This window comes from Rhagoletis zephyria, unplaced genomic scaffold, assembly GCF_001687245.7.
Source record: "Rhagoletis zephyria isolate East Lansing unplaced genomic scaffold, Rhagoletis_zephyria_1.1 Rzeph_scaffold_07746, whole genome shotgun sequence".
Taxonomy (NCBI): Eukaryota; Metazoa; Arthropoda; class Insecta; order Diptera; family Tephritidae; genus Rhagoletis; species Rhagoletis zephyria.
Window position 1 is genome coordinate 1 of NW_016164828.1, and position 23,274 is coordinate 23,274.

Consider the following 23,274-nt stretch of genomic DNA (forward strand, 5'->3'; position numbering starts at 1 on the left):
AACGAATCGACTGTGGAGGGTGGTCCACGCGCCGAAGCCTTGGTGCGGCTGCCCATTGATGCGAAGCAAGACAACAGCATTGAATCGGCGGGTAGCGCTAGCTCATCTTCGTCCACAGAACAAAAGACCGATCGGCCACTGAAGTTCCTGTTCTCGAACAAATATCGGCAGCAAACTAAAGATCGCACTTTGGCTGAGAGTTTGCAGAATGCTGGTTATATTACCTCCAGCACTGGGCGCACCAAGTTCGAACCAGCTTCAGTGCTGGAACAGCTGCAACTCTACCTCGCAGGCGATAGTGATGAGAGCAGCGCACAACAATTCGTAGATGATTTCTCAGAGCGTGAAATCAATGCTGCAGTGAAAGAGATCAAAAATCTCTACACCACACCCAGAGCCAAAGCCACAGCAACAACATACGCAGGCACAACAACAACGACGACGACCACTCATAGACCACCTACCACAACCACAACAACCACATTGCGTCCGACTACTACTGCCGCGCCGCCGACTACTGTTTACCGCGTAGCAAGCGCGCCTCAGTCAACACCAACCACTTCCACTACCACAACCACCACAAATACCGTCACACTTACGAACAACCGTTCCCCCATACACACCAACACAAATACATATGCACAAACGAAAATGCCAGCACCAGCCTTCACCTCCAACCCCTCCTCCTCCTCCATCAACCACTCAACCACCAGCAACACAGCGCCAGCGAGCACTGCCAAATCCTTGTTAACGCCAATGCGCGCTTCAAGAGTTAATAATGCCATCAAGTCGTCGATTGCCGCGGCCGCTTACTCCGCTTCTTCTTCGCCTACCGCTTCCTCCACCAACACCACCACCGTCTCCAACTCTGCTTCCCAGCAGGCGTCTGCAGCTGTGGGCACCGCCAACGCGGCCAGAGGTAACAGTATTAAGGGCAATGCTTACGTCACGAATACCGGTGCAGCGATCAAATGTTCCGACACCACATCGAATGCCAAGTGCAACGAAATTCCCTCGAGGTACTTAACCACCAACAGCAACAATCAAAACAACTACAAATTTTATCTCGTAAAGAAGAAACTCACTCGTATCTCTATGACTATCTCACTTTAAATAAGTACTTAGCAGAAAATACAGTAACTACTCGTATGCCAAATTTCAAAAAAAAAAAAAAAACTATTTAGTTTGCGCGTGAAAACGCATTAAACAATGCCCAGTTGCGCTGCAATCAACAGGGTTGCCAGCTGTTACGTATAATGAAACTAAAAAACTTTGCAAGCCTTAAAGCAAACTCTAATATCCATAGTCTACTGTACTGTATGTAGTTGTTAGTTGTTCACTATCCCTTGAAAAAAATTGATATTTAGTTGCGCAAAGCAAATATTTTTATTTCAAGAAGAAAATTTAATATTCAAAGATCTTTCGTTTTGGTGTACGCTGAATAATTAAGAAAAAATCAAAAAAATATACATATTTTGTCTTAGCACTACTAGTCACCTTAGAATTTTTAGATTTTTTTCTTTTATAATTTTATCGAAAAGGTGGTGGTTAGTTGTTTTTATTTTACAATAGTACCTAATTTCTTAATGAAATTTAGAAAGTACAAAACTCTTGCTTTGAAATCTACTACTAAATTTTTTCGTAGCCGGAGCACTGCGCCAATACAAATTCTCTTTTTCTTTAAACGTATTTATTAGACATTTTTTAGTATCAATTGAGAACCGAAAAGGTTTTTGTTTATTTAACCAATTTGCACCTACTAGTTAGCTTTTTTGCACTACTTTACCACCTAATCGAACCCATTTTACCACTTTTTCCAGCTCCACTTCTATTTCGAAAATACTCAAACGATAAACTATGCATAAGCAAAAACCGATGTTGAACTACACCTAATTAAATGTGAGCTTTTTTAAGCTAGAAAGCTCTCTGAGCGTCTAATTTGAGGATAAGAACAGTCTTTGGAGACTTGTGGAAATTTGATATTTTTAATTGACATAAATGGTGAAATATAGTTAAGATGATTAGATTTGGGGAAGTCAAAGGTATGAAGAATTTGAAAAGAAAAGTTGATTTTAAAATATTCAGTACAGATTATCTTTTCTCCCATAATTTTATTCACATTAAGACTTAATTTTTCAACCAAACTCAAGGCGAATCTCTAATATAAGGCTTGAGTTAGATTACCACGCGGTTAAATTAATGATAACCAGAGAGAGCTTTTATCCAGTGCGCGCCTATATATGTAAAGCAGTGCCGACCCAAAGGTGTTTTTTTCTCTGTGCGTATCCATATAAAATACACATAAGCTTAAAAAAGCTTCTCTTATGAGATATGTTTTGGTATTGGCTGTTGTAAAACGTATAAAAACATAACGAAATCTCGTCACGAGCTACGTTTTATTTGTCTCTGAGCTATAAGAGATCGCACTTTTATTAATAGTCTCCCAAAGATTTCCAAGAAAGCTTTCGTTTCCTTTACTAAGCTATACGTTGAAAAATTAAACTTTGAAATTTTTAAACCCAATTCAGGACTAATCCCTTCCTGCTAGGCACTATTTTATTACTACTTTTATTCAAAACTTTCATTTTCTTTCCAGAGCTACCAGAAAAAGTAAGCATCGGAGCTTTCTAAAATTCGAAAATTCACTTTTTTTACTAATTTCTTAAAGGTTTCTAAGAGAGCTCCTTTTTCTTTGACTAGCTTAAAGCTTGAAGCTAAACGAATCTCTTTTTAATTCTCTCCGGAAGCTTCTCTTACATTTTTGTCACAGAGTTGTTTGCTAGAATAATTTTTCTTTCCCATTGCCAAACCTAAAAAAAAAAATAAAAGGCTTTTTGACGAATGACTCAAAGCAAGTACTGTGTAGAAACAAAGGAAATTATTAAATTTAAAATCAAATCATACACGACGAGATAGAGCTTTTATTAGTAGGGTGTTCATAGAAAATCTAAAAAAAAAAATGCTTTTAAAGGCTTTTCCCGCAGGATATGTTCTATATAACCAATCTGCAGAAAATACTCAAAAAACAGCATTTTAGGCAGAGCTTTTTCAAACTTGCTAAATGTCCTACAATTTGAAGTAAGGTATATGGACAAGAGCTTTTTTAAACTTTCAACTAACTTCCGAATTCGCTCTAAAAAAACATCCTATATAACTGTATGAACTTTAATTTCTACCCAAGAATTTAGTACATACATTTGTTGTTTTGAATTCACAACTTTTTAGTCCTGCCTGTAGTTCACAGAACTTCGACAACTCTCCTCAGATCTTTGATTCCTCTTTAAAGCTAGTCACGCCCAAAACGTAACTTACGTGAAGAGCTTTTTAAAGCTTTCCATAGACTTCATGTCAGTCGCGACCAAAACATAATTTGCGAAATAAGCTTTACTAAGCTTTGTTCTAAGTTTAAACTATATACTTTAAAGCAGTGATGGGTACCGAATTTTTTAATATAGTTATAGATCAATCACGATCGAAGTATATCTCGCGGGATAAACTTTTTAAAGCTTTCTTTAGCGGTTATGTGGACGCGCAAAGAGTAAAAGCTTTCTCCCTGATCGTCGCTATTCTTGGTCAAGTTTGTGTAGTTGAGATAGTGGAGTAGATATAAATTTTTAATGTTGTAGTAGGAAAATGTAATAAACTTAATTCCTTATTGAAAATAATAATTCAGCGTACACTTAAAACCATTTAAGCAGAGCAAATCTCTCCCTTAGTTATTTTATATTCCTCCCCGTTTTACTCTAATCAAACTTAACTTGTTCAACTTCTGGGCAAGCGCTAAGCCCCCATTGAGATTGTAAATCATAGTCCAATTTTTTCATTTTTCTTTTCTTTTTCTGCCTGAATTTTCACAGAAAAAAAAAATCAGAAAAGGTTTAGCTAAAGTGATGAAGGATCGATCACATTGTTTACACTACTCACATTTAGAAATCTATGCCCAAAATTTTTCTCTTTGTCTTCGACTTGGCATGCGCTGAAAATCTGAAACTCAAAAATTATCGCTCGATACTCTCACTTAACTTTTTTTTCTGAGAAAAAAAAAGCTTTTCCTTAACCATTCATCCACCACTCTACTCTAATCCCTTCCTATCCCACAACGCCAGCAACTCATGCACGACTACAAAAACACTAACGAAATGAATTTACTAAATGTTCACTTTCTTTGCAGCAACACTTTATGAAGCAAAACAAAAACAACAACAACTCATCTTTTCGGTTCTCATCAAATTTTCTAGCGAAGCATTTCTTTTGCAAGCATTCTTACGCCATTTTCAGCTTGTAAATTTTGTAAAAAAAAAAAAACTGTGTATATGGTTTTGCATGCACCTTTTGAGGCTAACTAAACTATGAATAGAAAAATGTTGTAAATAATACTTTTTCATTAATAGTCATAATTGTAAAGCAGCTGTAAATGTATCATATATATTTTTTTTTGTTGTTGAGCTTGACCTAAAAAGCCGCTTACTAACACCCATTCCCATCTTTTCGATTGGTTTGCGCTTTTTTATTAACAACTAAAACATATGTATCTGTCTATACATAAGTAAATATATGCATGGATATGTAGATATATAATTAATTACAGGTAAATAACAGCTAGAGTGTTGTGAGTTTAGTGCTAAGATTTTCTGTCAGTGTAGCTGTGTTAATTTTACTATAGAACACTGTTAACTGTAAACTAGCAACAAAGTAGCTAACTTATCTCACTTCTCTTGAGACAAAAAACTCAAATCTATATTTAAAAAAAAACCTATATACATTTACTTACATATATGTATGTATGTATGTATGTACTGTGTTATCAGAATCCCCAAACAACTGTCATTAACTACAGATGTCGCTAACAATACACTATTCAATTAAATTTTTGTATAGAACAAATTCGAATAACAATCGTAATCGTGGTAGCTCCAGCTATACTGGCCAGGATCGTGATGTACCCACAGCAGTGACCAGTAATCGTGGCACACATCCACCGTAAGTATCAGCATTCCATCGATAATCACAATGAGTTACTCCAATAACAACAAACATTCACTTCACTTCGTGCAGACGCACACGTCCCACTTTGAAGCCTTCGGGCACGATCGTATCGAAAGCACAGGAATTTGTCGATATCTATAGAAATCCACCAACACGTCCGGAACCGCTTTACCCACAACCAACGCCCGACAAGACAGCAGCCAAGTGTCGCAAGGATGTTTGTCTGCTACCCGATTGTTCATGCGGTGGCAAGGAAATACCCGGTAAGTAAAGAAGTACTAGGCCTGCGTAGTTTCATAAAGTACATACATAAAATCACTAAAGGCATATTTACCCACTACACATACACAGCAAATAATATGTAGTAGACCGTCTCAACTGGACAACACTGTTCTAAAGGTTTATATATATGGTTTACATATATCTATTTTGCGCAGTTTGCGAATTTCGCTAAAGATTTTCAAGTGATTTTCTTTCAAAACATTTTGTTAAATGCTACGGAATACAGTTTGGTTTCTAATAGCTGGGAAGAATTTAACGCCCAAGTAGCAACTATGGACCCTATTAACATAGGTTATGTGTATGTTTTTAAGGTCGACCTAAAGGATTGACAAAATTATAAAGGCGGTGTTCGGAAGGTCTTGCAATAGATTGCTTTACTAAGCGTCTGCGAAGCGCTCCTCCTCTCCTTCATTAAAGCTAGGCATTTCCATTAGAGATGCTTGATGGTTTCGTGTTCAGCTTCATTTCTGCATTTTCTGCAATTTGCACCTAGTCTTTTGTCATCGAAGTCAATAGGCCAGTTCCTTGTAAGGACGGTGACAGATTTTTCCACGTCAGCCCACCATTCTGGGTTTTCCTGACAGTGATGTTGTTTTGGAGTTACATCCGGGTCAAGAAAGATAACTACTCCTTTATACGATTTAGTTACGGCTGGAACTCCCTCTGACTGGTACCAGATTTCCATCGACGTCGTGACGTTTCGATAACCAGGAACCCAAATTGCATCTACCGAGAAGTGATTTCATTGTAAAATAAACATCTTCCTCTAATTTGGCACTACAGCCATTTGTCATGCGGAGCCGAAACAAACAAAATTTGCTAATCGCCTTTTTCTTTGTAAAGCTTCGCCAGTTTCTTCTAGCAAATGTGTATGGCTGCTTTTGCGCTTACTCCTTCCATATCGAATCAAAAGATCTTTTCACTAGAGCATCATCATCCAGCAAGCAAATCCAAACAAGGCAACCTTGCAGGTCACCTTGAAATCTTAAATGGCAGGGGGATCATCTTTGCTGAAAACCTGGTTCGGACCAAATCGGTCCCGTCCTTAGCTTAGCATTCCCTACTCGTAAAGATTCGAGCAGCAATTCAAGATGTCTGCACGACGAATCACAAAAATGGTATACCGTTGGTTCCAAGACACCTAATGGTGTAGATGCGGGAGTTGTGGAGCCTCGATTGCGCACATATTTTCCTTTAAGCAAAGACGCAACAATACACCAAGTGAAACTAGTTGCCTTACTTGAGTTTGCCCACGTCTTATTAAAAAGGCAATATAGCAGAACAATGATATCCTTACTTTCGGATTAGTAATCGGTTGTCAAAACTCCTTAACAAAATCCAACCAACTTCATATTAAGTGCGGTATGTTCAAGCCAGACCAAAAAGCTCACAGACAAGATGCACAAAGTGTAACGTCGATGATGCCCATGGTGGTCATATGTCGTCCAAATAACTCTTATCAGAGTTCTCTGCCTGATGAGGAATTTTGTTATCAGCCTATGAGGCTTTTTTACGAAAAACTTGGTTATTTTGCAGGCGTCAATAGTACACCAACGCCTCTCATGTGTTTTATTAATGAAATACTTGATGACCCGATTGTGTCCGCTATGCTTGGCCTTAAACTGGCGGCGGTCCAATTGGCTGCTCCAAAGATCTGCATTCGCCAATTCATCAGCCAGTTATTTGCCTTGAACATCGAAGTGTCCTGGCACCGACACAAGTTCAAGCTCATTCCACCTTCCAACAGAGTGCAGCTTCAGCTTGCATTGTTGGACTATTTTTGATGAGTTTTGAGCGGTTTCCAAGGTTTTTAGAGCAGCTTGGCTGTGACTGCAGACACTGATTTTATGTCCACGCCATCTTTCGTCAGATGCCATCCAGCTCCAGTACCATTTTCAGTATTTTAGCCGCAGGTATACAAAGTTTTTACTGAGCTTCCCAAGAAAATGGATCTTTCCATTGCTCCCTTGTAAGAAAGCTAACGGCGGTCTTTCATTCAAAGGAGACCCCAGGTATCAGCCATTCTCAAACTTACTAATGGTTCTCTGACACTGTCCAAAAACTTTCAGCGCTCAATTTAGCTTCAGCTCGACATGAGTTTTCCATGTCTGATTCGTATCTTGATATTTCTCTAAGCACTGGTAGATTGGGACCTTCCAAATTTCTTTTCCGCGTAAACTAATAATTTATCTTGTTGGGGTTTACAGTAAGACCATCATTCATCAATCTTATTCAGGATTCTCTGTGTTCTTACACACACCTGCCTGAGAGATTTTGCTGATGGCAGTAAACAAACATTATCCGCGTGGATGCGAACGAAGTAGAACCAAGCCCTACAAGAGAAGTGAGAGCACCGCGCTCTCAGCGCATCCTCTTCCAACCTCAGCCATGGTATAAAGGCTAACTTCATCCGCTACAATCAGAAATCTTCTAGATAACCAGAAGTGAATTCGCCTTAGGATTGTTTCGTCCACTCCAAAAGTAAGCGTTGTCAAACGCCCCTCAACATCAGCAAAAATTACTCCTATTTTGTACTCACCTGCTTCCTACCGTACGTCGATCTTTGTTACAAAGTCATTTGGAGCTCGACTGTGATTCCCAGGGCTTTCCACTTTGGTATTAAAATTTAAAATAAAATTAAAAATTAAGGCGACTTTTCACCAAAAACTTCAATCTAATGTACCCTTTGTCCATGCGCTACAGACTCTTCAGCATGAAGATTGTTAGACTGATTGGCTTGAAGCTTCTTGCCAGCGCATGCTCATCATTTCCCGATTTGGAACAAAACAAAATTAGCCGGCTATTTTGCTACCTAGCTCTGAGTCTGGTCTGGTCGATCGAACACAATCCAATAGGTCACCTAAGGTACCTTTGAAAATGTTAAACAAAATTAAAGGGCAGTATCTTTAGCACAACCAAACCTACGAACCTTAGAAACAACGATGTCCAGTTGAGAAAAGCTCAGCCAATATGAAATACACTCACACACACTCACTCAAAATATTCATTGCCCGATTCGCACACTCAATTAGGCGGTTTGAATGTCAGTGAGGTACCACAAATGGTATTGATAACCTTCGATGACGCAATCAGCATATTAAATATCGATTTTTACGAGGACCTTTTCAACAACCAGTCGCGCTTCAATCCTAATGGTTGCTTGTTACGCGGCACTTTCTATGTCTCGCACGAGTGGACCAATTATGGTATGGTGCAGGATCTCTATGCGGATGGACATGAGATGGCTTCGCATTCAGTCTCGTAAGTTGGGCGTTGTAGAGCTTTGTATTGAAGCTTTGCGCGCGCTTTATGTGTGGATTTCGTGTGTTGTACCGTGAAAAATTAGCGGAGGCTATATTGTATACTTAAGTATTTACATACATACGCGTATGTACATATATGTGCATGTATGTATGCGCTCATCTGTGGCCCAGCATGTGGTGACCCTCATTCCTGTTAAATATTTTTTTCTTATAATAAATTCGCTTCCCCCAAACGTCAAGCTGATATTCATCACTTTTTTAATAAATATTCTTGGTTGAAATATTTCATTTCTACGCTATCATTTTCCAACGCGAATTTTAACGCATATTTTTTCTAAAATTTTTTTTTTTTAGTTTAAATTTTCAATGGCGTTTTTACTCTCGATCCATATGTACATGTTTATTTGTTTAAATTTTTTTGTTTACTTATTTTCCATTTTATCTTTATTTATTTACATGCCCATAATTTGTATTTTTATTTTACAAATCATGCATCTCTTATGGTGTCATACATACTACTATAAACCACATCTGTATGCATATAAATGTGTTATGGACCCCCTGTCCCCGCTGTCAAATACCATCCAATCATCATCTCATATCAAATCCCTCCTATCGAAAACTTGATGCGCGTGCGCTCCTACAGGCGATTTACCAGTTGAGACTGTACCTCAAATTGTGCTAATCACATTCGACGACTCTGTTAATGATCTGAATAAGCAACTTTATATCGATCTATTCGAAAAGGGGCGTGTCAATCCGAATGGTTGTCCTATAACGGCCACTTTCTACGTATCACACGAGTGGACTGACTACAGTCAAGTGCAAAATTTGTACGCCGATGGGCATGAGATGGCCTCACATACTGTATCGTAAGTAAAAATTAAAAAAAAAAAATAAAATACAATTTATGATGAAGCACTTAAGTAGCCCCAACACTGACACGCACACACGCATATTTATATAAAACTAAAAGAAAGAAAAAACATTACGGCTCGTTACGGCAAGGAAGCACTGAGCTGGCACTGAAAATACCGAGCACACTTCTCTACAAAGCAAATAAACTTTTAATATCCAGTAAAGGAGAAATGAACTTATAAACTACACACTTTGCAGCGTTTAAAAGGAGCACAATTATTTTTAGTGGATTTCAAAATAACACCTAATTCATTAAATAAATCGAATATACATACATAAGATAATAGCTTTTTGCACCCTAAATATATACATATATGTATGTAATTTCTCACTTAACCCAGCATCATATTTGTTTGCTTTTAGGAAACTCGGTAATCGTAGCATCTAGGGATCTAACCTATTTGTAGTTAATTGAAGAAAAAATTATTAAACCCTTAGAAACTAATATGGCCCGTAATCATAGAGAACTTAGAAAAAGGTTTTAACGATTAAAATTTTGTTTTATAGTAATCACCATTTTAACACTTTCATAGCCAACTTAAAATGCCTTTTACGACAAAAATAGAGTTTTAACTTTAAAATGAGGAGAGCATGATTTTAAAATGGTAAAATAAGCTTCTAGGTTTTATTTTAATGTTGAAGTAGTAAACGTAGTAGCATCCAGGTTCGGTCCCCACTCCGAGCGATTCCAAATAATATTTTTTTAATTTTATTATAATTGTTTAATATTTCAATTTATTTTATTTTATTAAATTTTATGTTATTATCTTTTATTGTTTATGGTATTTCACATAATTGTTTCAAATTCATCAAATTTTTTGGAGTTTAATTATAATTAAAAAGGTCACAAGAACTATAACTACATAAAAAAAATTAAAATAGTATTTAAAAGAACAAATGAAAGATGTAAAAAAAATATTTCCTGGCAGTGGGATTCGAACCTACGACTTCCCGGCTTATTTTCAACTACTTTAAAATGAATTGGGCTTAAACAACTTCAAAGTCAGTATGTTTCGTTTGAATACGCTTTCGTTCTGCACTTCACAGATGCTTTTTCATAACTAAGAAAAACCGAAATTAAAAATTTAAAATGAAATGTGATTTGAACATGGACATTCTTGGCTGCGACTAATTGTAGCAAACATCTGTGCACGCTCAGCTACAGCCAGACACGTAATGAGCTTTCAAATGTTCAGTTTGAATTGTATGCAAGCATCAAGTCGAATGTCCGACCCTGCATTTAATTTCAACTACTTTAAAATGAATTTGGTTTACACAACTTCAAAGTCAGTTTGTTTGTTTTGAATACGCTTGCGTTCTGGACTTCACAGATGCTTTTTCATACTTCCAAGACACACAAAAAGAGTATGAAAACTCGAAACATTTACTGATTGCCTTGTTTTACTGCATACTCAACTTTAAAAAAAAAATTTAATTAAAATGTTCAATATTTTAATGAAAATTTTCAGAATTTTCTTTAATTTTGCACAGGGTTTGGAGCTCTAATTTTTTAGTTTATGTTGTAGAGTTAACGATGTATAAAAAAAATTTTGCGAAAAAAAAAATAATTAAAAAACCTTTGCCCGTATGCAAAAACATCGCTGTATCAAAAATTTATTGATTGACTGTATGTATTCGTCCCTTTCTTTTTTAACTTCTTAATTTTTATAATTTGCTTGTAATCAAAAAATACTTGTATTAAAGAGATTTGGTGGCGGTATAGACATAAACGAAATAAAATAATGATACCAATTTAAAGTAACTTTAAAATAACTAGTTTTCCGCACCTTAAATTTTTTTGCACACGAAACTCTAAAAACCATCCAACTAACCTATTTTGTTCTCAACCCATCCTTTTCTAAAAACCAAAAACCTACAGTCACAGCTTCGGCGAACAATTCTCGCAAAAGAAGTGGACGCGTGAGATTGCCGGCCAGCGTGAAATTCTCGCCGCCTATGGTGGTGTGAAACTCTCCGATGTGCGTGGTATGCGCGCGCCGTTCCTCTCAGTCGGCGGCAATAAAATGTACAAAATGCTTTACGACTCAAACTTTACCTACGATTCATCACTGCCAGTGTACGAAAATCGCCCACCATCATGGCCCTACACGTTCGACTATAAAATCTTCCACGACTGCATGATACCACCCTGCCCGACGCGCAGCTATCCAGGTGTCTGGCAAGTGCCTATGGTGATGTGGCAAGACTTGAACGGTGGACGTTGTTCAATGGGTGATGCCTGTTCGAATCCCAGCGAATCGGATGGTGTTTACAAAATGATTATGAAGAATTTCGAAAGACACTACACGACAAACAGGTGAGTGTGGAAGGCAAAAAAAGGAAGGCGAATTAAGTAACCGTAATTTTTATTTTTTTAACCTCCAGAGCTCCATTTGGTCTCTACTATCATGCGGCTTGGTTCACGCAGCCTCACCATAAAGAAGGTTTCATCAAATTCTTAGACGCCATCAATCAAATGCCAGACGTTTGGATTGTGACCAATTGGCAAATGTTGCAATGGGTACGTGATCCAACACCACTCTCGCGCATCAATTCCTTTCAGCCATTCTCGTGTGATTACTCGGTAGGTGTACCAACAAACCCCAAATTCTCTTTGACAGTAGCTCCAAAAACTGCTTTCATTAATCAATTTTCCTTTTCGCACCTACAGGACCGTCCGAAGCGTTGCAACAACCCCAAGGTCTGCAATCTCTGGCACAAATCCGGCGTACGTTATATGAAAACGTGTCAACCCTGTCCCGACATCTATCCTTGGACCGGCAAGTCAGGCATACGTTCATCGCGTATCGACAACGAAATTGAAGATTCGACAGCGTAAATTGCAAAATGTGTTTTCTGTGTGTGAGAGCAATACTAGATAAGTGGTATAAGCTTATGTGTTCTTTTGGGGTGGTGGGGGGGGGTGGAGCCAAGCAGAGCAGCAGCGGCGGAGCAAAGTTCGATGTGTCAGGTGTAAACTCAGACGCTTTGCTGCACTGCGCGTGCGCATGCGCAATTTGTAAATATACGCACACAAGTGTCAATCAGAAAGAGAAACATACAAACATACATACAACTGCAAATGCACAAAATATGCAATTCACTCGTTAGCAGCGTAAAAATTTTTGTAAAAATCGAAAAAAGAAAAATTATGAAATTAAAAAAGAAAAATTGTTAGAGCAAACGGCGAATATTAGCTGTACTAGAAAATACAGAAAAACAACCTTGCTTTGGACTATTTAAATTTATTTTGGTATTTTGTAAAACAAAGAAGAAACTATTTATTTTTTATTTAATTTGTGACGAAATTTTAGTATTAAATTTATGTTTGCTATTTTAAGTTAAAAAAAAAAAATTAAGTAAACTGGCCACGCATGCGCGCAATACTAGCTGTAGATTTTTTTCGTGTAGGCTAAGCAATTTTCTGCTGCTTTCTATGAAATTAATCACTTGAAAGTGTGTACGAAAATGCAGATGGCTTTAAAATAAAGAGTTTTAAATTAAAAAAGTTAGTATAGGTTTAATTTTTTTGGTAGGTTAGGCTTATAGTACCTAAGCACAGTATGTATTTACTTATGTAAGTACTTAATAATTTACGATATTATTACGATATGTGATAAATGTTTGCTATAATTTTTGACTATGCATTACGCCGACAGCGCGCGAGGTGAGTTTCAACTTTGAGGCATGTATAGGCATGAAAATTATAGAATTTCATTATGTAGTTTGATTAGTTCTAATACCGCAAAAGCAATATCTCAAAGTCATGAAAGCGTAGCCTACATTGAATTTGATAATCATAATATGAGTAAGACAACTTTTACAAAACTACATAAATGAGTGGCATATCACGTAAACAGAGCTTTTTAAGCTTGCTAGTGGTGATCGTGTAGAGCTTTTTTAATCTTTCTAAACACTTTACAGCTATTCAAAGTTAAAATCTCTCTCTGCCCATTACTTACATACTGAAAGCTCTGAGAAGGTTCTACCGCAGCACTGGCTTTGGTTGTGACTTTTTTAAATAGACGCTTACAGGGCAAAAGCTTTCTCTGATCGTCACCGAAATAGAGTAACTTCGTTCGCTGGCTACATTTTTAACCGAATTTGTTTGTTTCGTAAGATAGGCCAATCTTTTCTAAAGCTTCATGAACTTTTTATATCAGTCACCACCAAATCCTATTCCGAGAGAAAAGCTTTATATAAATTTTAAGCTCGGGTTTTCGCTGTTTTATAATGGACATGCACAGAGTAAAACCTTCTTCTGATCAACACTACATTAAACAAAAAAACTTTTATCAAAAAAAGCTCCACACTCTTAATCCGCAGCACACTTTGGGACGTAATACAAAACGGAAAGTAAAATTACTTTCAGCGATGAACCTAGAATTTAAAGTAGCAGCAAATCTCTTTAGGCTTTTATACATACCTTTAGTCCAACGATGAGCAGAGAGAGCTTTTGCCCTGTACGCGCCTATACAAAATGTATAGAAAGCTTAAAAGGGCTTTGCCCGCGGGCAAGGCGGTGCCCATCGCCGCTTTAGTAGAATACTTTACTGCACCAGACAAAAGCTCATTTGCTTAGTTTCGAATCTGACTCCCCTTAATTAGAGTTTGGTGTTTTTAGTTAAGCTACTAGAAACATGTACCGGAAACAAAGCACCGTAGAGCTTATTCCTTTCCTATTTATTGACCTATATTTCATATCCTTGAGATAAGTTTTCATGTGACAAAGTCAAGTGTGAGCGCAAATAAATTTTTAATTTAATAATTTGATCCAAGTAATCCACCCAGATATGTTTTTCTAAAGCGAGCATCGATTTTGTCTGAAATAAGGCATTTAAAAACATTCATCACAGCATATTTTTAGGCATCACCCAGAAATGAATATCTTCCCTTAGCAGTATTTATGTTTGAGAATGAATTAAATTTAACCATTTGGAGCCTATTTTGTATAAATACATATAGACGTTTAAAATAGAAAATCGCGTATCAACATAAATCAAAACCGCATATTTTGTTGAGAGTAAAAACACTCATATTTCAAAATTATTGGCTAGTATAATTCAGGACGAATGGATAAAGCTTGAGCCAAGAGCTTCGGTGAGCAAATCCATTTTTTGGCAAAAAAAATGTCAAAATCTTTTTTAATTAACACCTTGACCAAAATGAAGACACTTTTAAGAAGAAAACAGCGTAAAAAAAATGTTGGATTCCAGAACTTTTTTGATGAGTAAAAAACATCTTAGCTCTCAGTATGGCTTAAATTTGCGTTAAACCCGCATAAAATTTTTACAAGCTTTGTGTAACCCAGCAGGAAATCTGTAATTTTTCATTAGAAGCAGCGTGCGTTTACTGCTGTTGCAAGTAAATAGTTGTAGTATTTGCTACGAGAGTTCCAAAACGCAAATATAACCTTCTACAACTTTTCCTTGCATAGTTTAAGGCATATACACCACAATAGTATATTGATAAAAAGCAAGGCGGAATTTTGAAATATAATGAAATTATTTTCACACAGGCTTTTCATGGTCAAACGTTATTTTTGCTCCCACGCTGTGAAAAATTTGCATAAAGTAGTACAAATGAAAACAGTGCAAGACTTTTTCGGGCCTAATTCGGTACTCGTTATTCAACATAAGGCGCTGTTCACAGAACTCATGACATACATATATAGCTAATTTCTTAACTACTACACCTAAAACTATGACGTACTCAGTAGGTCAAAACAAAAAATATGACAGTTGGCATCATGAGAGCAATTCAAGTCAAGTTTTTGCGGCATAGTTTTAGGCGCAGTAGCTAAGACAATAGTCAAGCCTTAAGTTTTGTCGTTTTCATGGGAATAGAGTTGATTGTCTCCACCTGAGACGCATAAAATTCTCAGTAAAAAGGGCGTAGAAAAGCATTGTGTTTCTCATTACAAATGGTTCTTAAAGCGTTCTTTAATGTTTGAATTTGAATATGACTTATTTTAAACTTGAAAAGCACAACTATTAGGAATGGTTGAAGAAATGTGAATTTCGAGTTTGCTGTGTATGTAAAGCAAAGAAGATGTTATGAGCTATATCTTAGCTAAAATTTCATTTTGAGATGCATTTTGAAATTTTTTTTTTTATTCAAAAAAATTTTATTTCGTACTTTATTCTAAAAATAACAAAATATATGTTTAATGAACTAAATGTTTGGTTTTGCGTTATGTCAAGCCTTTTCCTGCGCTTCTTGTACCCTGAGTTTTCTAGTTTTTGAAGCTAAATGTGGGCAGATATGCCCGCCGTATGTATGTATAACTTTGTAAACAAATAACTTTTATGTAGTAATTTTAATTTTCATTCCAATTTCATATTCATTAAAGATTTTCCTGCATACATATTTCGACTCTTCAAGTATACCTGACCACCAACTGTTCAAAAAGTACCCGAAATTTGTCAATTAAAATAAAATAGTTTAATAATTTATTAATTCTTTGCCTTATCGATTACGATTAGTAAGACCTTTTAGTTACTTTTTGTGTGGGAGATAAATGTGCATCAGCATGCATTTAAGAATTTTTTTCCGTAATGCATCATATATGCATAGATATTTTATAGCATTTTTTTCATAAGAGACAATATAGGTTTTCATTTTGCATATAAATAACTATGGAGAATCACTGCCCAAAAGCAAACATAAATAGGAAAAATAACTTAATTTTTACTTAAACCTAAATATGTACGAGTATTAAGTAAGTAAATCGAAAAAAACATATGTTTTAAAGATATATATATATAAATTAAAAGTCTTTATATGCATGTTCATATATATTTTTTAAAAATCGTAAACACAATTATACGCTAAAATCATAAAACAGGATGCAAAAAGGTGAGATGACAGGCAAATGGTTAATAATGTCAAATAATGATTTGTTTGCTTTCAAGATTAACGGTACTACTCCTACGTAATGGCAAAATCCGCCAAAATTACTATTGTCATAGTTGGGATGTCAAAATAAAATATGCCACAAAAATTTAATTTGAATTTGATAATGAAAACATTACTTTTGTTTGTGTATTTTTTACGCACTTACAAGCAAGTTTTGATGGTACTCATTTTTAGCGGAATTTGTCTGCTCGTGTGAACATGGCTGTATATCTAAAAGGAAGTGAAAAGTAAAAAATTCAAATTTACCATTCTTAAGCAGACATTAAAGTATTTGATTTTTGGAATTGAGAAAAAAAAAAACGTATTAAAAAACTTATGCAATCAGTTGCATTTTAATTAAAATCTGAACATTTAAACAGTTACTTAAACACATTGCCATATGTAAGAACCTGAGTGAATCCACCAACTAACTAAGCAATGATCGTTATGAAAACTAGCTTAATTCAAGTAGATTTTAAAATCAAAATAAACAAAGCAAATAGTAACTAATAAACAAAAACTCTAAGGAATACAGAATGGCAGACGCAGTGCGGCTAAAATGTGGAGCGCGTAGCCGTGCCTTGAAAAATATTAAATATTAACCCAATATATAGCATGTAAATTTTAACAAAAAAAAAAATGAAGAATCTCTAATGATTTTTTTAAAGAAAACCTACACTAAATATTTTTAAAATTATTATATTTTTATTTAAAATTAGTTGTAATGTGGTTTTTTTTCTTGCATATTACTATTACCGTTTTTAAAAAATGTTTTAATTACTTTTTTAAACATGAATTGTAAATTTGCGAAAAAACTACAATCAGCTGACATCGTAAGTATTAAAAGGCGTATGATTGAGTATTGAAATTTATTTAGAAATTGAACAGATAGTAGTAACATATGCACACATACTATTATGTTTATTAAAACGTATTAGAAAATTACAAATTCATACATACATACATACATACTTATGTATAGAGAAAGTATTTATGTAAATGTATTACAAATAAGCAGTTGAAGCAATCGAAACAAATTATAAAGGAAAATTTCGTAACGAGTGAATCAAATATTTTGTGCTAACGACATGTTTAACGAATCGAAATCAATGAATATTGCAAATAAAGAAAAATGTAATTATAAATATACAATGGAGGCGTGTGTTTTTCAACTAAAATAAAGAAAGTTCTAATTTGGCTAAAGAAATCTTTTGTCTGTAGTCCGTCCCTTAGGCACAAACGCTAAAATACCAAAATGTTACCTTAACTGTCAGTTAGGTAACCAGTGAGACTTCTTAGACCCTGCCGTCTGTTCTGCATTAGCCCCATGAGAGCGAGTTACTCTTGGCTCTCTTTGGGTATACATATTTTCTCCTTTGACAAACGCCATTGCGTGATATGTACCTCCCTAGAAGCTCTGTCGTAGATGAGAACTACAGAAGCGTTGAGCACAATACCGACTACATATAACACTACACTTTGCAAGGATGGCATCCCTAAGACATCAAAAATTGCGTGGCGTGATACCCACCAAAAGGTCCTAAGCTGCTGAGTAGAGGTTTTCAGCCCTTAGCTGAGCCAAAAAATTTTTAGGTTTCCCTAACGAATAAATGATTTGGCTTTTAAACATGTAGCAACCCTCTTGAAAAATATTCACGAAATAAAGCCTCCCTTAATATCCTTTGTTTGACTTGACATCATTTCGTGGTGCTTAATTAAACTGAGTGATTAAATTAAATTTGACTTTTAAACAGGTGACAGCCTCTTTAAAAATGTTTTCGAAACATTACCTCTTTCGTTTGGTATCCAATTTGTTACACTTTATTTTATTTATAGAAAAATTAAATTGACTTTCAGATAGGTGGCAACCCTCTTCAAAATATTTTCTAAATAAAGCTTTTTTTAACCAAATTTGTTTAGTATCCATATACCATTAAGTGCCTTATTGCCACCAACGTTTCTAAAAATCTCTTTTACTCACTTTTAAATTGCATGGCAGTGTTTTCGGAAAGTATGTACATTAGGCTGTGGCGCGAAAAAAAAGTTTGCACTTACCTTCTCTAATTTGAAATCTTACTTTAAGAGGATTTTAGAATCATAAAAATGTTTGTCCTTGGCGAGTCCTTATTTGAATATGTCCCGTTTTCAAAATGTTAAAACGATATTTTTGAGTACTATTTACACATTACTTTTCATAAAACACTTAAGCAAGCGGTGAAGTCTTTTTAAAAGCATAACAACAAAAGATGGATGTATAGTAGACCAAGTGAAAAAAAACCCTGGAATGCGACCGAAAACTGACTCAAATTTTAGTATTTGGTACAAAAATGAACTTCCATGAATCTCCCCTCTTTACGATAATTCTAAGAGGTACCCGATCGAGCTATTATTATTGCTCGTAAGAAAATTATTTTTTTTTCTCTTTTGGGGTCATTATTATTTTCGAGAATCAATCAAAACATTCGAAACTATAAGAATACATTGATTACATGCCATTTAAGCATTCGGGATTTTCTTGATTCTATAGACTATTTCGTGATTTGCGGGACTACTTCGAGAGATTTGGGATTCTCGGGACTATATTGAGATTCTGAGGGCTATTTCGTGATTATCGGGACTCTGGGGATTATTTCTGGATTGCGGAATTTTCCGGACCGTATAGGCATTTTCGGAACTACCTCAGAATTTACGGGACTACTTCTCGATTAACGGAACTGTTTCGGAATTTTCGAGACTACTAAGGGATTTTCGGGCTTCTGGGAATGGTACTCGATTTTCGTGACTGTTTCGAGATTTTTAGAGATAAATTTTATTCGTGATTTGCTTCGGTGAGCATAGATAAAGTGAACTGATGTGAGTTGAAGTGAGGTGAGCTAGGGTGAATTAGTTAAGGTGAGGTGAGATGAGGTGAGTAGAAGGTAAGGTGTTAGTTGCTTTAGTTATTAACCGACTTCAAAAAAGGAGAAGGCTATCAATTCGTCGGAATATATATATTTTCTTTTTTGATGTATGTTACCGCATAACTTTGAGTGGTTAATCGATTTCGATAATTCTTCTTCTATCGGAAAGGTGCTACCTCATGGGTGGTCCCATACTAATTTGGTTTAGGTCCGATCATAGGATCATGAAGAAATTAACGGTATTCCTAAATTTGTATATGAGAGTTGAAGTTGGTTGTGTTTCTGCTTCAAATTTCTTGTTCCTAAGCCATCAAGTATTTGTATGGGGACCAACTCACTCGAATGTTCGTGATATACTATACATATATGAATGTATGAATGTATGTAAAGAAGCAATGCGCTTCTTACTTAAACGCAAACCATAGAGAAAAAAATTCCAATAAGGGCATATTCAAAAATATTTTATAAAACTTCATTCTTTACTTTCACCGCTTTTCGCAACCACCATAAATGCATCCACATTTAAAAAATATTCGAACTCAATTATGCGCAGGTGTTTTCTAAATCGAAAGTGAATCAAATAAAAGAAATCACAAACAACAAGGACATCATTAATTTGCAGGTGATGACCCATTGCGTGCTACGCCCATTGAAAACGACAATGCACTGCAACAGTAATAATAACAACAATAATAATATTAACAATAATAATTTCAACCAAATAAGACTAATAAATAACGCGTTAGCCTTGTCCGGTGTGAGCAATAAAACTATTTATGTATAGAATGCAGATAAAAATCACCACTTCAGCAGTCAAGAGCAGCAGAAGTGAATCCGTCAACGACGTGTCAACACGCAGCGCATTGTCATGGCCATTGTCAAGCTATCAACGTGGCAGCACTACATCGCCGCAGCTATTTTGATACACTTGTGCCTACAAGCAGTGGATTGTGGGCTTATATCTGAGCAAGGAGAACGCATTGCTTGTGTCAGTCCAACTTTGATAAAACGTTACAATCTAAATACTCAGCTGTATCAGTACTGCGACCATCTGGCGCGAAATGTATCTACAGCGCAACAGCGACGCTTACGACGCGACATCAAGCCTATTTTTGCTGGGCATCCTAAGCCGCGCGGTGAAGTGCTGGCCAACAAGTTTCATATGAGTATTTCGAATAGTGATCAAACGGACTCGCTAGTGCGACTTATCAATAAAATCGCCAGTGAATATCTGTACAAATGTCCACCAGTTATCTACTATGATAGTTTTGTAGAGAAATCAGACAATATGATATTGGCGAGTCTTTTTAAGGTGAGATAAGACGTAGTAGAGGCAAGAGGTAAGCTTGGAATTTCATTTTCGATTTTATTTCTTCTTCTTCTTCTTATAGACCTTTCCCATCAGCTTTTATCACGGCGAAATAAATAAAAATTATCAGGCTATTAATCCGCGTCTTAAGCGACACAACGACAATCAATGTAAGAGTTATATACTTTTTCTCTCGGATCCGCAAATGACACGGAAAATTATTGGACCACAAATTGAAAGTCGCGTTGTACTGATCGCACGTTCCTCACAATGGAAGCTGCGAGATTTTTTGGCATCAGAACCCTCCTCGAATATTGTGAATTTGTTGGTCATACGCGAGTCACTGACTGAAGATCAAATGGGGGTGCGTATTAAAAGAGGCAGGTGGTGACCTTGAATCTATCAAAAATGTATTCGATTGGCTCTATATAGAATTGTGAAAAACTCAGAAATCTAGTCGCTAATGGCGATGCCCAAGGATATGAGATCCTGGAAGTTCAAATCTTACCGAAAACAAGGCAGCTGAGAAGCATTAGCTTAGAATTAAGATCACGCCTATTCGTAGATTAGATCAAGATTCCGTCCAGACGTATAACTCATGACTGCCTCCACTGCACTCTTGACCAGAAAGACGTTTCATGGCCATACCCCTCAATGAGCTATATGTATACCTTTCGACACATCTGTTCCAGATCAGATCACAGATAGCTTGACACTCTCTTTGTTCTGGTACATTACTCCTCCAACTCTCGCTTCTTAAAGATTACATAACCAGAGTCGTGAGCGTTAGGCTCTTCCGTCGCATTCAAAATATTCTAGTTCAGGACTATTTCAGGCCTAGTTCACAACTAGTTTTGGGACCATTTCAATCCTAGTTCGTAAAAATTTTGGAACCTGTTCAGGCCTAGTTTATGACTCCTTCGGGACTAGCTCGGGACCGTCTTGGGACTTGGGTGCGCGGCTATTTCAAAACTATTTTGGTGCTACTTAGTTCTGGACAATTTCGAAACTAGCTCTGGAACATTTCATGATTATTTCGGAACATTTTGAAACTCGTTCAGAACCATTTCGTACCTGTTCAGGATTATTTTGGAAACGCTTTAGGCTAGTTCGCGATCATTTTGGGAATAGTTCAGGGCGGTTTTGGGTTTGTTTCAGAGCTATTAAGAACGTTTTCGTTATAGTTAACGACTATTTCAGCACCATTTCGGGCCTAGTTCAGGACTATTTCAGAAACATTTTGGAACTAGTTCCGGATCATTTTAGGACTAGTTCAAAAGCATTTGGGGTCTAGTAAGGGACCGTTTGGTGATGGTATCGTTTCGGGATAAGCTTCCGACTTTTTCAGAATCACTTCAGGAAAATGTTGATACTGGTCAATGAACTTACTAACCTACTTACCTTCAACAAAACTTTACTAAGGTTAATGGGAAAAGTTATTCTGGATATGAGGTGCCAGAGACCTCGACGTTTTGAAGAAGTAAATACTACTTAGGCTGGGTGGAGGTAATTTCCTCAAGCACCAAAATCGCAGCCGGGAGATATCAGTTCCGGAGACTTCCTCTGGACTTGCTAAAATCGAATGTGTTTAAACAATATCCTCGCGAAAGCTATACAGCTTAATAAAAGTGCTGAGATGGCTACTTCCAATCAGCTCACAGCGTGTACACCCATCGTCCTGTGTCTTATTAGGACACCCACTAGAATTCAGTTTTCGCCTTTGAGAACCTCAAAGTTGGCGTTGCACATATCCTATTTTTCCCCAGCATTCGCTGAGATAACACAAGACTAATCCAAGATTAGTCCGCATGTAGTCACTCCACTCTATTTTTTCTCGGTGATACCGGCTCAAAGGTGTATTTCCTGACCAACCCATCTATAACACATTTTCCGGCAAAATCATTATAGGCCTTGTACCCGTATACTCGAAAGTCTTACTAGGAAATATTCAGATCCAACTGAAAGAGAGATCAGATATTCTCCTACTAGCCTACTCATTAATATGAAATGTTATCATCTCAACGCCTCAACACCTGCTGCCCTGGTGTCCTGCCTTGGGTCGCACTTTATCCACTCTCACGATGATCCTTCGGGAATGGATAATAGTCACTTGAGGGCCTTTGTTGGGAGCATTTTTTTTTTTTAAGAAGCCCTTAGTTTCATTGTTCTGTTCCTCTGTCCCTCTTTTTTATACCTTCCACCTACCCTTCCGGCCTCTCTATGTCTTTTCCCCTCCTCTCTTAAGGGCACCACAATGTATAGCCTAATCTATGTATAGGTGTGCCTTCACATGCGGAGGCGACCCTCCTAATAATTTTATTAAATTTTACCTAACCTCATATCCTCAGGAACGCCCCTACGTACTCTACACGCACAAACTATACACTGATGGTTTGGGTTCCAACACACCCATTGTGTTGACTAGTTGGATGCGAGGTGCACTCTCGCGCCCACATGTCAGTCTCTTTCCACCGAAATTTTCCAAAGGTTTTGCTGGACATAGTTTCCAAGTGACGACGGCTAATCAACCGCCTTTTATATTTCGTATACAAAAACTATCCAGCGGCGGCACTACGAGCACCAATTGGGATGGCGTCGAATATCGTTTGCTCAACTTGATTGCATCGAAGCTCAATTTTACACTGGATATAATTGAAGCACCGAACCGAGCAGATAGCAATAGGTGGTCTATCCATACAATTTCCTTTTTTTTTTTTTT

The 23,274-nt window shown here is 36.6% G+C and overlaps 2 protein-coding genes and 1 long non-coding RNA gene across 3 annotated transcripts in view; all 3 read left to right on the forward strand.

The window, feature by feature from the left end:
* Nucleotides 1-3: 3 nt before the first annotated feature.
* On the forward strand, nt 4-13,745 carry LOC108374469 (mucin-5AC-like; the record flags this gene model as incomplete). Its single annotated transcript, XM_017630446.1, has 7 exons — nt 4-1,019; nt 4,879-4,980; nt 5,056-5,249; nt 9,178-9,403; nt 11,329-11,766; nt 11,835-12,033; nt 12,121-13,745. Coding segments are annotated over 7 exons (2,343 nt in total), but the record flags the coding sequence as incomplete, so codon positions are not given.
* Nucleotides 13,746-14,532: 787 nt separating this feature from the next.
* LOC108374472 (uncharacterized) lies at nt 14,533-19,149 on the forward strand. The gene is made up of 3 exons (XR_001849047.1): nt 14,533-15,343; nt 17,504-17,507; nt 19,139-19,149. It is a non-coding gene; the product is annotated as an uncharacterized LOC108374472 (long non-coding RNA).
* Nucleotides 19,150-20,114: 965 nt separating this feature from the next.
* Nucleotides 20,115-23,274, forward strand: part of Ir21a (Ionotropic receptor 21a) — a 7,652-nt gene continuing 4,492 nt past the window's right edge. Inside the window, exons 1-3 of the mRNA XM_017630447.1 lie at nt 20,115-20,558; nt 20,638-20,919; nt 22,904-23,238. Coding sequence (XP_017485936.1) covers nt 20,115-20,558; nt 20,638-20,919; nt 22,904-23,238 — 1,061 coding nt within the window. The remainder of the gene's footprint in view (nt 20,559-20,637; nt 20,920-22,903; nt 23,239-23,274) is intronic.